Below are 15,056 nucleotides of genomic sequence, written 5' to 3'. Positions count from 1 at the left end.
AAGAGAGTCTGGCCACGGGGGCGCGCCCACCGAGCTCGTGCGTCAGGCCACCACGTGACGCATGACGTATAATCAAAGTCCTACTAAAAGAAAATCCAACAGGGAAAACCTGCGGCTTCTGTGCGCGACCTGACGCCCAAATCTAGAAAGTTGTGAAGTTTACTTGATCTCTATTTATAACAGATCATCATATCAGAAAACGGAAGGCTGCGATGTCTGTCGATCACAAGGAGGTAAATGCTCTGCTTCCCAACTTCTTTTTGGATGTAACTTACCGGCAGCAACTGGGCTTTAAAAGAGAGTGTATTGTATTACGTTTCTAGGTTACATACATAGACTCTCATCATAGTATAAGTTCTGCTGAAGGCTGTTAACGGTTATGATGGCAAAATTATGCATCAGCTTTAGGATACTTTGGGACTTTTCCTAACATTGCAATTCGTTTACATTATAATGTGGCTTGCCAGCTAATCTGGATTCTCTAAAAAGCTAAATGTTTTCTTCTTTGTAGGAAATGATCCTTTAGTTGTAATGATTACAAAGCTAAAAATTGCAGATTGTGTAGTTGTCACTTAGTTTCATTGATTGAAGGCAACGACATTGGTTTTATTTCCACATATTGAGAAAAAAATGATGCAAAGTTCATGTATAGTTTGCAGTTTTCAAAGTACAAGATTTATGCTTGCACTCACATGAACCCTATATAATATTGATAGAATTAGATAGAAAGGATGAACTCCTGATAGCTTGCCGGCGTTTATGCATAGTTATGTGCTTTTTTAGCTTTAAAACATTAAAGCTATGAAACATTATTTCATTTTTAATTCACCCTGGGGGATGAAATGTCAGGCTTATGAATGAATATTATTTTTAAAGTCATTTTGATCACAAAGGACTGAATGAAATTGGAGGCAGTTAGTGGAAAATTGAAATGCACTCAGAAAAGAGGACCTTTCAGAACGTACAATGCCCTCTCAATTACAGTTTTGCCACAGGGTTTGACAACAGCTGCAGTTTTGTTCTCTCAAATTGTTTTCAGCCTGACATAACCTGCTTAGGGTGGCACAGCTTTGCCGTCTAAAACATATGTTGTTCGCACAGTGTGAGAAGACCATTCAGAATTGATAATGGTTTCTCAATTGGAGTTTTACCACAGGGCAAACACAGCGCTGTTGCATTCTCAAATTGCTGTCACATACCCAACTGTGGGTGCAACCATGAAACATATGTTATCCACATTGAGAGGAATGTTCATTTGGCTTCCCACCCATCCAACCTGCCTTCTGATGTCTTTTTCTGGTAGTTCATGAGTTTAAATGTTACATCTAGAGCCACAGAATCTGAGGTAGTAGATGTTTTCTCTTCCTTCACTCACTCCCTCCCTCCCTCTCTCTTTCCCCCTCTCCGTGACTCGTGGGTGTTGGGCTGAAATAGTTTGGTGTAGTTTTACATTCCTTATATAGCCTGTGGAGTAAGAGAGACGTGGAGCGAACCCGTGTCACAAAGAAGGAGGGGAGGGAGTTGAGCTTTGCCAGCAGTGAGAAAGTCAGGCTGTCTTGCAGTGCCAGATTTCCACTTGGTTTTCTGGAGGTTTGGGTGACAAGTTTGGTCCGTGGCATAAGGTATGTGTGCGCCGTGCCACATTGTAACAGGTAAACTCTGTGTGGGATAGGACAGCCTCTGGAGTTTGGAGACTATAAGTCACAGGGAGGGGGGAAATGTCATGATTTTGAGGACTCGGCTTGTCCTTGGCTTTTAGTTTTATGTCATGTTACTATTTGATGTTGTACCAACCCGTAACATAATCAGCAGTGATGCTATGATTTGCTGGAGGTGGCACCCGTGGATTATTTAGTGTTTGAGGAATAATATGCAGTAGCCTAGTTATTAAATGAATCTGCTATCATCATGCATAAGCGTGTCATGTGCTCATGCTTTATTCAAACAGCCATTGAGTGCTATAAATCTATGCTGAGCTTCTTAAGTGTGCTGGGTTGTCATAATATATAGCATTTTCACTCATGGATTTGCTAGAGTGTAGATAATGTGCACTTTCATTGTGGATCACTGACCAGTAATTTGCAGTTCACCACGCAATGGAAATATATAGGTGCTTATTTCTGTCACCTACCTGATAATTAATTTAAATAAGCCGAATCTCAAATGTCTCCATGAACGCTGTCGTGTACAATTTATCACACAGGAATAAAAGGGTTTTCAAATGGTTTCAGTGCTGTCAACCTCAAGCCAAATCTGTTAAAACCTGATATTTATACTTTTGTTTAGTTGTCAAGTATTTTTTTTTTATTTTTTATATGTGTGTAGTGTTTTTCACAATACACATGGTTTTAAACCAGCTTTACAGACATTGTAATATCTTAGAGCTGGGCGATTAAATTATATTGCTTTATGTGAGTATGCTGTAGCCTATGTATGCGAATAAAGTTGGACATAGGCTACTTCTATATCCAACTTTTTTTAAAGAGCTGTTCGATAATATATTTACGATATAAGCTTTTGAAAGGTTCTAAAAGAGGGTGATGCCATAACCATTTTACATTCCCAAAATAACCTTTTTAAGAGTGTAGGCCTATTAGTATACATAGCTTTATGAGAGTGTACTCTATGTATGGGAGTAAATTTGGTTATATTGTTCAAAATTGTACTATATAATTGTTCAAGATTTCTTGGTTGTTGGGTTTAATTCACGCACAGTCAGACATCAACAGCATACCAGACACTGTTCACGTATGTGGCTCTGGAATGTTTGGTAAATAGCCTTGTTAGGCGCTCAGAATCACTTGTAATATTATTACTACATGATGGAATGAAACCATAATCTCTCTTCTGTTTGTTTTCTTTTCAGGCCATGAATATATATTCTGTAACACTCAACGGACCTGCTCCCTGGGGCTTTCGGCTTCAGGGAGGCAAGGACTTCAACATGCCCCTGACCGTGTCCAGGGTAAGTGACCTCATCTTGGATGTAGCGATGGGTAATAGACATGTTTTGTTATCAGCTTAAGCTGTCAGCTGTATATTAATGATGTATTCATCCCATTTGTTCCCTTTAACATTTCAGTTTGACAAATGAACAAGGTTTTTCGCAGACTCCATTTAGATAGCATGCATCCATCACTCACTCAAGGTGTTTTCATCCCCCTAATGAGGTTTTGCACCAATTCTGTGTTAGTTTACGGTCCCTTCTGTGCGTGCAGAAAGACATCAAACACAAACTCGAAAGGAAATGCAATCGAGTTAATGAGAACAGTGTGCTCAGTGCTTCATGAGGTCTATTTCAACACTTGCATTCCTTCAGAAACATGTCACCGCTTGATATCAACCCCATAAGAAAAGGGCTGCTTCAGAACTCCATTCAGATGTCTCCTCACAAGGATATGTTATGCTTTGTTTAGTTTCCAGCATGCGTTGTTCTCTCTTTAAGGTCATTGAATCTTGGCTTAATGGCACCTCCAATGGAGCATATTGAACAGATCAGGTCCAGACGCAGAATTTCCATTCCTTATATGAGCAGTGTTGTTTGTAGTATACACACAATGTCAGCTCTGGTAGCTAGTGCTGTTGTGAACCTAAAAAGTCATTTCGTATGTATACGAATACCATAGGGACGATTGAGGCCTTAGTTTTGATAAAGGCGATGCGTGTACGTAGGTTGATTCCACACAAAAAAAAAACATTAAATATTGTGACTCTGAACTGTCTTCAAAACATTGCTCAGTTTGTTGAGCATCCTAACTAGCGATGCATTTCCCAAAAGTATTGTTAGCCAACTATGGTTGCATGTTCCACCATTATCATCGTGGTTCAACGATTCAGCATTTTAACAGAAACTGTTGTGAAATATTAATTTCTCCAACGATGAATTGTAGTGCGGTGGTTAAGCAGCGAGTTACGTCATTGTTTGTGAAACATTGGATTAGCTTGGGGCAAGACTGTCTGTGACTGTCTCAACCAATGATAGATGAGTTTGAAAAGTCATTTTTGCAAGTTATGCTAGTGCACAAGTCTTGTCTTCTTGTTTTATTGCATTAAGTAATGTGTCTTGTTCTTCATAGCTTTTCTTGTCTACATCTGCATGTACTTCTCTTAATGATTGATATTGATTCATTGGCCTTTTTTTTTTGTAATGACTACCACTTGGCTGAAGAAGTTACCAAAAGTAGCATTTCACTTGTGTAGAAGTTCCAAAATTTTCAGTCATTTTATGTCTCTTGTAATTTACTTTTAAATTATTTCACGTTAATATCGGCTTCTAAATCTAAATATTGAGGAACAATAACTGGACTTTCTATGTTTTCAGCTCTGTTTTTCTGACATGGTAGCATAACATGCAGCCGTGTACATCTGTTTAGCCCTCAGACGTCTGTCAGCATTGATGACTTGCATTGTGTTAAATGTCTGCTTCAGTCAAAATGGTGACTTCATCCGTCAGTGTGCGACCCGGCCATAAAACCGCCTGCTGTTGCCAGATGTTATGCAATAGCAGGAGCGTGTCTGTGCGTGTCATTCTTAACCTGATTTAACTTCTCATAAAGTGCATTGCAGGGTCTTGGGTTTATGAAGAATGATTTCATTACAGGACTGAACAGACACCGGCATCTCCTTCACGCTAGAGCTAACATAGCAAAAATGATGACTATCATTTTGGAAATGAAGGATATCTTCTTCTTTTTGAGTTAAACTGCAGGAACCACTTCAACGTTAATTCGAAGAAATGGAAACTTGATAAAAGATAAGTGTCCTGAGATAAGAGATAAGTTCATCCAGATGGATCAGTTATTTACTTTACATTTCAGTGGCTCTCTAGGCCTCATAAAGACTATTCTAAATTAAAGCCCTAAATTGGCAAGTGATCACCATTTACTACCTCAATGCTAATCACATGACCTGGAACGTGCCGTATGTTTAACACATCGCAGTAAAGCAAACATTTCATATCTCAGTCGTCCTCACCTCTTGACAGATGTGAAAATGAATTTTCAAAGGAATGTTACAGTCGGACAGCTTCCTATGTTCAGGTAGACATCAGCCAGTCGTTACTGTGACAGGAGGTGACTCATTAGGTGTGTTTGTTCTGTCGTTTGAGATTACACTATGCTTTTAAAGGTGATTTGTTAGTCTGATATGAAGGACGGTGATTCATTCATCTTGACAGAAGGCTACACCCTTCCACATTGCCGTACTGTTGAGTTATGCAGTGTTAAATCACGCTGGGTTGAAGCGTATCGTGAGTTAATGAAGATATGCTCTGTCCACAGGCTTTAAAGGGGAGTAATCTGAAGATGGGTGGTCTGTTCTTCTCCAATTTGAGCATGCAACCCTTCTCCTCAATGGGAGAACAAAGAGGTTAAAGAGTGAGGTATTATGTGCTGATGCACACAAGGCTGGCCATTCAAACAGGAGAATGATGAAATGGAACATAGTGGCTTATTTATAGAGGACTGCTTAAACATTTGCTGTTATACACAATAATTAGTGGTACTTGATTTGAACGAACCACTAATCCCGTGTTTTAAACTTTGGCATCTAACTCATTCTGCACCGCTTGTGCTATATAAACTAATGATAGTCTTTGAGGAAAGGTGCTTTTCTAAGCATTCTGGTTCACAGTTTTCACCAGTTGGATGATAAACATGCGCAGAAATCCCAGAGACTTCCATTAAATGAGGGACCCGAGCTATATTTAGGGACCAGAATGTCTTTTGTTTGGTTTCTTTTGACTTGGGGCATTAAGTAACCACCTAGTAACACCCTAGCAACCATATAATTAGCTAAAAACCACCCCAGTCCCACATTACTAATACAGTCTAGCAGTATTAGCGACTGTATTTTCCCCATGTCATAAATATGGATTGAGTTCATCAGCTGATGGTATTTGGAAACTGGACTGGCCTCTGAGCATTTCCCTTTCATTCCTCCTTTCCTTCACCACCTCCTCCTTCTCCTGTTCGCTTTCCATTGGACACCTCGGCACATTTCTTCAGCATTCCTGGGATTTTAACACTGCTTTACTTTTTCTGGCAACAGAGCAGCCCTTTGTACCCACTATCCATTAATGTCTCCAGTCATCATTCCCAAAACCAGATGACATGGTTCTTGGACCTCAAAGGAATACTTTCCTAGTGAAATAAATGCAAGTGAAACCTACAGATGAGATGACACACACAAACAGTTGGATCTGTGTGTACTAGCTGTGAAATCCATAATGATTACAGTGTACAAATGTTATGATTTGTATTTGCTTCAGTGGATGTCCATCTGGATTGCATTAGCAGGCAAAATGCCATTCAAGAAATTCAACACAACTGCAATTAGAAAATTATGTATGATGTAATCTTTAGAAGATTAAGAGAACAGTCTGAGTTTTCTTTTTGTGATTTTGTTCCCTGGGGTTCCAGCTCTGTGACGTTAACCCGAACTGAAGCTGGTCTGCTCCCTTGATGAAGACATTTATTACTTTGTGCATATTACTCTGGAGGTTAGAGACCCCATAAAATCAAAATGGGAGTTTGTGGCTTTTAGTCAATGACTGTAAGCCTTTAGGCCATCCACATGCTAGTGTGCTTTTAAAAGTTGACATAATCCAATTTATATCAGATATAAGGATTTCAAATTAACAGTCCTTTTTTCTCTTTCAGGAAAACAGACCTAAAATATTGTTGACTAAATCTGCGCTCACTTATTTTGTTCAGCAGTCATATGTTTTCTAGAATGAGAGTTTGGGGTTTTCAGTGAATACCTACCTACATTTTGGTCTGTTCCTCTGAGAGTAAAGCACACAAGTAGACGAATGTCATAATATATGTGTGTTGTTTGTTTTGGGCTTCATAGCTCTTGTTACCAAGAACGGTCATTGTATAAAGATTATTTAAAAATGTAATTTTGTGTTCCTCAGAAAAAAAGAAAAAAAAGAGCAGGTCATTATGGTTTTGTAACGACGTGAGTGAGTGAACAATGACAGCATTTCCCTTTTGGCTGAATTATTACTTCAACAAAATAAAAGAGAGACATGCCCTTGACGTTCATCATGAGAAACATTTAGTTCATGGTTTACTGATCGTATTCCCAGTGTCTCTGACCTGTGGACCTAATCATCTGAGTTTGTCACAGTCATTTTAACAAGTTTGTCAATATGTTTGTTTGCTTTTAGAGGGCTTGTTAGCCAGCATGGCAGTGGCTGCTCTGAGAGATCTCTGAAGACAGTTTGGTTTAAAGCTTGGCTCTTACATCCAAGATATTTATGGCTCACTCGTATCAGCTGACGCAATTGCACTGAGGCCCAGAGTCTTACAGCCCCCCAAAAGGAAATGGAAAGTGAAATGCAGCAAGGATTTTAATGGGGTGGTCTTTAGGGTCGCCACATAAACTTTCAGCACTATCATGGACAAAAGGATAGGCCACTGCGTGTCTGGGGTAGAAAATTGTAAATGGGCCATGATTTTAAAGCATCGGATATCCAGGACATACATGGGATATGTCAAAGACTCCATTCTTCTTGTTGATTGTGACCCAAATCATCCTCCATTGAACATCTAATATGGCTGCCGTCCTCGTTTGTAGCGGTTTATATGAGTGTATTTTCTTGTGTAGTCCTTCACATTGATGTCAGAGGGTTTAAGGTTTCTCTACTCTTCCCCCTTTGACTTGTAAAAGGTCTTAGCGCAGCACTTAACTGCCACCAGACTCAAGTCTAGGAACAGCTGGGTTCTGAACTTGAGCCAGGATCACAGGTGGCCGTGTCCGTCAGCTCTATCTGCATACTCAACCGTCCACGTTCCCCTGTCTTCTTTCTTTCTCTTGTCTCTCAACCTTTTATTTTTGTGTATGTGTGCCTATTTTCCTATGCGTTTACTTTTAAAGGGATAGTACACCCAAAAATTAAAAAACTAAAATGAAAAAAATCCTGTCATTAACTCGTTTTCACGATTTTGTTCCCCCCATCCACAGACCACAAATAGATGTTTGGCAGGAGGTTTGCACTGCTCTTTCCCTTTGAAAGTGAATAGTGACCAGGGAAGATCTAAAATGACTAAAAGCACCATAAAAGTATTGTTGACTTAGAATGTCGGACTACTTTTATGGCACTTTTTGACATTTTTGGAGCTTAACGGCCCCTGGTCATTATTCACTTCCATTGAATGTAGAAGAGCAGTGTCAACATTCTGCTTAACAAAATCAGGAAATGGCTTAGTGTGATTATCAAATCGCAAAGGCTTTTTTTTACACGCAAGCAGCTTATGATCAAGTGTTTTTAGTGTCTCAGAGTGGCTCATCACAAACTCAGTTTAGGTTACTTAAGTTTGCTTATAACATGCATTTGGGAATGCAACATGCACCAAACATTCCCCAACTTGTAATGTCAACAGGCATTTTATAAGTGCTTCTCTCAACAAAAGAAAGGCTTTTTTGGCTCTCTTTGATTTATTTTTGATTTATTTTTTATAAAAATGTATTTTCATTTTTGAAAATGAATAAATTAAGACAGATACAAACATTAGTATTTTAATTACTAGTATTTTAAAATTACAATTATTATATTCAGTGTTGAGAGTAACGCTTTGCAAGTAACACGAGTTACATAATCAGATTTACTAAGTAATTAGTAAAGTAACGCTTTTATAGTAAAAAAAAAATTCTTGCCAATGTTCTGCAAAGTTTAAGCCCAAACCTCATTTAAACACACTTGAACTAGCTAATCAAGGTCTTACTAGGCATTCTAGAAGCGTCCAGGCAGGTGTGTTGAGGCAAGTTGGAGCTAAACTCTGCAGGCGTGGCTCTTCAGGACCGAGTTTGGACACCTCTGTTGGAGACTACATTTGAGCATGCATTTACTCATCTCACTTGCACAAAAACTGATTCAATATTCCCCAAAATGAATTAAAAAACAGTAAAATGCAAACTCTGAATATTACGCAAACCTGAAATAATTAAATATATTAAATTAAACCTATATAATTGATGTATTTAATCTAACTTTATTAACCAATGTCTTTGCTGCTGACCCTTCGATGATGCAATCCAACCATACTAAGCAAAAATGACTATAGAAAATCATCACGTTTGTGTTTACTTTTTTGTTTTTATTGCTGAAGTAAGAGGGTGAAAGGGCCTTTACATTTCTCTAAAAATAGAAATTTCATTTATTTCAACCAAGCAAGAAAGCCCAGCTGTACGTAACGCACTAGTACTTTCTATAAAAAGTATCTATGTAACACAATTAGTTACTTTTCATAGAATAACGCAATATAGAGTAGTGCAGGGATGACATCAGAACCCAGAAGACTAATTCGTCGCTGATTCCTCTATGGAGTATTACAAAACTACACACACCCATACCGAATTCGCGAATTTTTAATAAGTTATGTTTATTTTTGAAAGCGTATGTTTCTAATAAGTAACAAGATAAGACAGTTTTGGGGTGTGAGAGCGTTTCATTTTACGTTGTGGAACAAAATGTCAAATGTTCACCACAGGCTTTATTTTACTCATAAATTGAAAAACTTAATTAAAAAAAATACATCAGAAAAATCTTGAAGGAACCAGTGGCAACACTGCTTATATTATTACTAAATGCTCATATTTTTTACATTCAAATATTACAATAGTAATACATTTGTATTTGTTAAAAAAATTATAAATAACAATTATTATATTTTTCTTAAATACTCCTATTTTGCCATGAAATATTACAACAGCATTTTTAATAATAATTATAATTATTATTATTTATTATTATTGTTATTATATAGTCAAATACTTACAATTTTGGCCAAATTGTGCAGACCAACAGGGACAGCAGACTTTTTTATATCACATTTTAAATCACAATTTCTATCAGAAAATGAAAACTTTTAAGTCACGCAGCCCTAACATGAGGGTGAGTAAGAGTCGATAGAATGTTCATTGTCTTTTGGATGAACTCTTTTAAGACCTCTCCTGGTCTGATCTGTTTCCTGCACACTTGCCAAAGCGCTACACCTGAGGGAGGACTTTCTGCAGGATTGTTTTTCAAACCGCAGCCATTTCCTCATGATGTCCTGACGACGTCACAGTGCTTCTTATGTTTCATAAATATTTGAATGGTCTCTCAAACAGGCTGTTGAGGTCTGAGGTCCGAGGACAATAACTTTTGTTCTCTTCCCCCAGTGCTGTCTAACTCCGGATTCCGATTCAGAGCTCAGCAGAGAAGACTTAAATGTTTGTTGAAGTGAATAGCAGGCGGTCGAAAACCGGAAACATGGTAGAACTTGGAGAATGGAGGGATAGGGAGCCTGAAATGTCCAGAGCAGATGGTAAATCTTTGGGTACAGCTTTATTTAGACATGAGGACAGACCATGTGCATTGCATTCAAATACATGCCAATAGCAAAAGCTGGATCTCATTAGGGTGCTACAACCAAATGTCTTATTATCTTATTATACAGACTAAGTGCTCTTAATGATGCGCAGCATTTTGCATTTTGAATTGCTTTTATTTGTGGCCAAATGTGGTGGTGCTGTTTGGGTCCACAGGGTTAAGGTTTCTCATGATCCCGTTACACCATCTGGCTCAAAAAGCATCTTTCTTCATTGATGCCTGGCCATTGAAAAGCAGAGCAACTGTGATCGAAATGAATGGGAATGCTAACAGATATTCCCCAGACTTCTCTGTTTGAGTGTACCTTTTAGCTTTAGGCTGGGACTCGAATCTTTCCTGTTCACCATTTCTGTGGGATTTTTGAGCAAAGTTTCCTCATAAATGTTCATCTTCAGCGGAAATCTAGCTGAACTGCGTGCCAGATCAACAATAGGTCAGAGAAATTCCTTCAAAGCTTGTCAGAGCACGCATTGTTTGGAATGAATGTTCAGAAATGTTATACGGCGGATCAGTTTGGCGGGTTCTAGGATGTGTGCTTTGTCATCAGTGTGTGACGTTCAAGTTGTTCACACTTTGCTCAGTAGTTATCTGAAACTGTTGCTGGTCGTCTTTTTCTATAATGCATCAGACGCAGGTTGACCCAAGCCTTGGAGTTTCACATTTTGGTTGTGCTGCTATTCCAGTGGTGAACATGGTGTACGCTTAAATCTGGGAGATATGTTCTTCTTTAGCATAAGTCAGTGATATACACATGAACGTGACTCATATGTTTCTAGACATGGCAGAACATAATTTCCCAATTCATATTGTACACAGAGTCAGACAGCAGTAGAACATTTTCCATGTTCCAAAATTTGAATGTTCTTTTCCATGTAACACCGGCATTTGTATATTTCCCTACATTCTATTCACTTTCCCTTTTGGGCGATGCCTCTGGCCTTTTTCTGAGTGATTTATATGCTGTGGCTCGCTTCATTGCCAAGACGGCCTTATCTGAAAGCGCTGCACAGTGAGACTGTAAAAGTCAATGCTGCGTTAAAGTGCTGGATTATTTTAGACTGGCTTTTGTGTTATGATGGATTTATCAACAGTATTACATTGTGAGTTCTTTGTCTGTCTGTTTGTCTGTAAACTTCACTTCCTCTCAGGTGTGTTTGTTCTTGTGCGGTAGGGTTTGATTGATTGGAAGTTAGGTGTGCTGTTTCATTCACTGCTGTGGTTTTAGAGTTGACGTGGTTTTGAATAGTTCAGCATGAGTGTGTGTCGTTGGCTTATATCCATTTATTTTTGATATAACCGGTCAGGTTTGCAGGTTCAGAGAAATGTTCTCATTTTAATCTTCTCAACTGCTGGTGGCCTACAGAGCCCTGAATATAGGCATCGTCAGAATCTGGGTCAAATTATAATACGTTCATCAGCTTTTACATATTAAATAGCCTAAATGAGTTTATTCCTTTGGAGATTCATAGTAGTGGAGTTAAGGTGGGCATTAATATTGCTATGGTTCATGCTAGGGGTTAGGGACTTAAATAAGCTAACCTTAAGTATTAAACTTAAACTTAAGCTAAACTGTATTAAACAGAAAGCTTGTCCTGCATCATGCTAGTTTTATATTTTCAGTTTTCATTTGAATAAATTTTTTATCATTTTGTTATGTCCTTTCTCATTTTTTTTTTTTTTGAAAACATTTTAAATAGTATTTAATTATTTAAAATTCATTCTATTTATTTATTTATTCTCAGTTTTAGTTTTAATTCAGTAATTTTAGTACTTGAACTTATTTCAGGTAGTTGCCATGCCAAGACAACCTTTCATATTTTTTCATCTAATATTTATATTTATTAAATTTTATTTCAGCTATTAAAATAGTTTTTAATAGGTTTAGTTATCAATAAAACACTGCATGCTACAGATGGTGTGTGGGGGTGTGGGTGTGGGTGTGGGTGGGTGTGTGGGTGTGTGCGCGCGCTATGAGACTTATGATTTCTCCTTGACGGACAAGAAAACAAGCTAAAACTCTTATAAATTTACATACTGTAGAAAGTGTGAGAATAGCCATATGTTTAGACCAGAAAAGTCATAGAGACTTGGGGGTGGGCACTTATGGCTTTGGTTATTAATCAACTACCTAGTAATTACCCAGAATACCCTAGCAACCACATAAAAATGTGCTTTAGAAACCTGGCACCCTGGCAACGACTTACAACACCCCTGTATTGTGTTTGTTTTCAGCACCACTCACTTGCTTCAAAGGGAAAATCTGGTTTAGATTTGAAATGTTTTGGGTTAGCTGAAAGTCATCTCCTGACACTTCTTTAGACAGAGTGTGACTAATGTTTGTTCTCTATGACTGTTTCAGCTGACCCCAGGCGGCAAGGCGGCCCAGGCCGGAGTGGGTGTTGGAGATTGGGTGGTGTCCATCTCTGAGGCCAACGCAGAGGAGATGACCCATGTGGAGGCACAGAACAAGATCAGAGCCGCAACCGACTCCCTCACACTCACTCTGAGCAGGTACACACACACACACTTACTCAGCGTCTTTCATCAGTGTCTTTGAGTTTCAGTATCACATGACGGGGGAGAGGATGACTTAACAGGAAATTGAGTTCTCTGATTCATGCATCACTCAAAAGCCCTTTTATTACAGTCTTGAAAGATAGAGTGTGAATTTTACAACATGAGACATTCAGATGTCTACAACTTTCAAAGAGCTTTGAGAAAAAGACTAGTCGGACACCATTTGCTTTAGTTAATAGATACCTGTAAAGAGTACAACCCTTCCATTTAATGTAATTGCCTGTTTATATGGGTTTACCATTGTTTTGTTAAGGATGCCAAAACCATTGCCTATATCGTGCAACAACAGGACGGCAGATAAAAAAAAAAAAAAAAAAAATTATTGTATCCAATAAATTTTCTTTATAGAAAAATGTTTTTATATTGATGACCACTTTTAAGATAAACTTGCCACAAGCTCTAAGGTTGGTCTACTGTTTCTGTGGATTTTTATTTAACAAATAGCTGTACAAAAGAATTGTGAAATGCATTGTGTTGTTATTGTTAACCAATCATTTTCTTTGTTGAAATAAAGCTGTGATAAAATAAAAATGTAAATATTAGATGAAAAATGTTTTTGCACAATGTTGCCTGACTGAAACAAAATAAGTTTAAAGATTAAGTACTTTAAATGACTAAAACAGATTAAAAATAAATTAAAGCTAAAATAGAAAAATTTAAAACCAAAAGCTAATAAAAAACACGAAAGCACCTAGTAACCAAATTTCTAACACTAAACTGAAATTAGAAAAATAATTCAAAACTGAAATAAAATAAGTTTGAGATGAAGTACTTAAAATTACAAAAACTAAAACAGAGATAAAAAATAAATGAAAGCCAAAATGTATAAAAATGACAAAAGCATATAACCAAATTACTAAACCTTCAAATAATTTCTAATTAAAAATTTAAAAAAAAAATAAAAAAAAATATTAATATATAACAGTATAACTATTAGTATTATTATTTTTTTTTTTCATTTTTTTTTTCAAATATTATGATTTATCTTGGAGCTGGATTGTGTGGATCTTAGAATGCTTTATTTGTGTGTGTGTGTGTGTGTGTGTGTGTGTAAACTATCTTTGTGAGGACCAGTTTGAGTTTTAGACCACTGGACTGAGGACAAAGAGAGTAAAGTGAGGACATTTGGGCCGGTCCTCACTTTCCAAGACCCATTTAAAGGCCTGTTTGAGGGTCAAGACTTGATTTTAGGGATAAGGTTATAATTAGGTTAAGGGTAGGTTTAGGTTAAGGGTTCGGGTTAGGCACTTAGTTGTGATGGGTTAGGTTAGGGTAAGCGGCTATAGATTGCATTGTGTCAATGAATGTCCTCATAAAGATAGATGTACAAGTGTGTGTGTGTGTGTGTGTGTGTGTGTGTGTGTGTGTGTGTGTGTGTGTGTGTGTGTGTGTGTGTGTGTGTGTGTGTGTGTGTGTGTGTGTGTGTGTGTGTGTGTGTGTGTGTGTGTGTGTGTGTGTGTGTGTGTGTGTGTGTGTGTGTGTGTGTGTGTGTGTGTGTGTGTGTGTGTGTGTGTGTGTGTGTGTGTGTGTGTGTGTGTGTGTGTGTGTGTGTGTGTGTGTGTGTGTGTGTGTGTGTGTGTGTGTGTGTGTGTGTGTGTGTGTGTGTGTGTGAACTATCTTTGTGAGGACCAGTTTTAGACCACTGGACTGAGGACAAAGAGAGTAAAGTGAGGACATTTGGCCCGGTCCTCACTTTCCGAGACCCCTTTAAAGGCCTGTTTGAGGGTCAAGACTTGATTTTAGGGATAAGGATATAATTAGGTTAAGGGTAGGTTTAGGGTAAGGGTTAGGCACTTAGTTGTGATGGGTTAGGTTAGGGTAAACGGCTAGAGATTGCATTGTGTCAATGAATGTCCTCATAAAGATAGATGTACAAGAGTGTGTGTGTGTGTGTGTTTTTTAATGCCTCTGGAAAATGTGTAGCTCAGTTTGAAAATCATGGTACGCAACGGCAAGATCGTAGGCTTGAATCACAGGGAATACACAAACTGATGCGCTGTAATTCGCTGTGGATAAAACCTCTTCCAGATGCATGAATGTAAAATCAATGGGAAAAATACTTCAAAACCAAGGCCACATAAAACTGCACAGTCACTCTTGT

The 15,056-nt window shown here is 38.0% G+C and overlaps 1 protein-coding gene across 5 annotated transcripts in view; it reads left to right on the top strand.

Moving 5' to 3' along the window:
- Nucleotides 1-15,056, top strand: part of pdlim7 (PDZ and LIM domain 7) — a 45,817-nt gene that overhangs the window by 2,172 nt on the left and 28,589 nt on the right. For 2 of the 5 annotated variants that reach the window (XM_084431229.1, XM_084431231.1), the window contains exons 2-3: nucleotides 2,867-2,965; nucleotides 12,738-12,889. In XM_084431229.1, the coding sequence (XP_084287355.1) occupies nucleotides 2,867-2,965; nucleotides 12,738-12,889 (251 nt within the window). Of the gene's footprint in view, nucleotides 1-66; nucleotides 234-1,473; nucleotides 1,623-2,866; nucleotides 2,966-12,737; nucleotides 12,890-15,056 lie in introns of those variants that run through there. The other 3 variants (XM_084431230.1, XM_084431233.1, XM_084431232.1) reach the window with 3 other exon arrangements.

This window comes from Rutilus rutilus, assembly GCF_951802725.1.
Source record: "Rutilus rutilus genome assembly, chromosome: 14".
NCBI classification, from domain to species: Eukaryota; Metazoa; Chordata; class Actinopteri; order Cypriniformes; family Leuciscidae; genus Rutilus; species Rutilus rutilus.
Note: the sequence above shows the minus strand (reverse complement) of the source record. Positions and strands in the feature narration are given on the sequence as shown.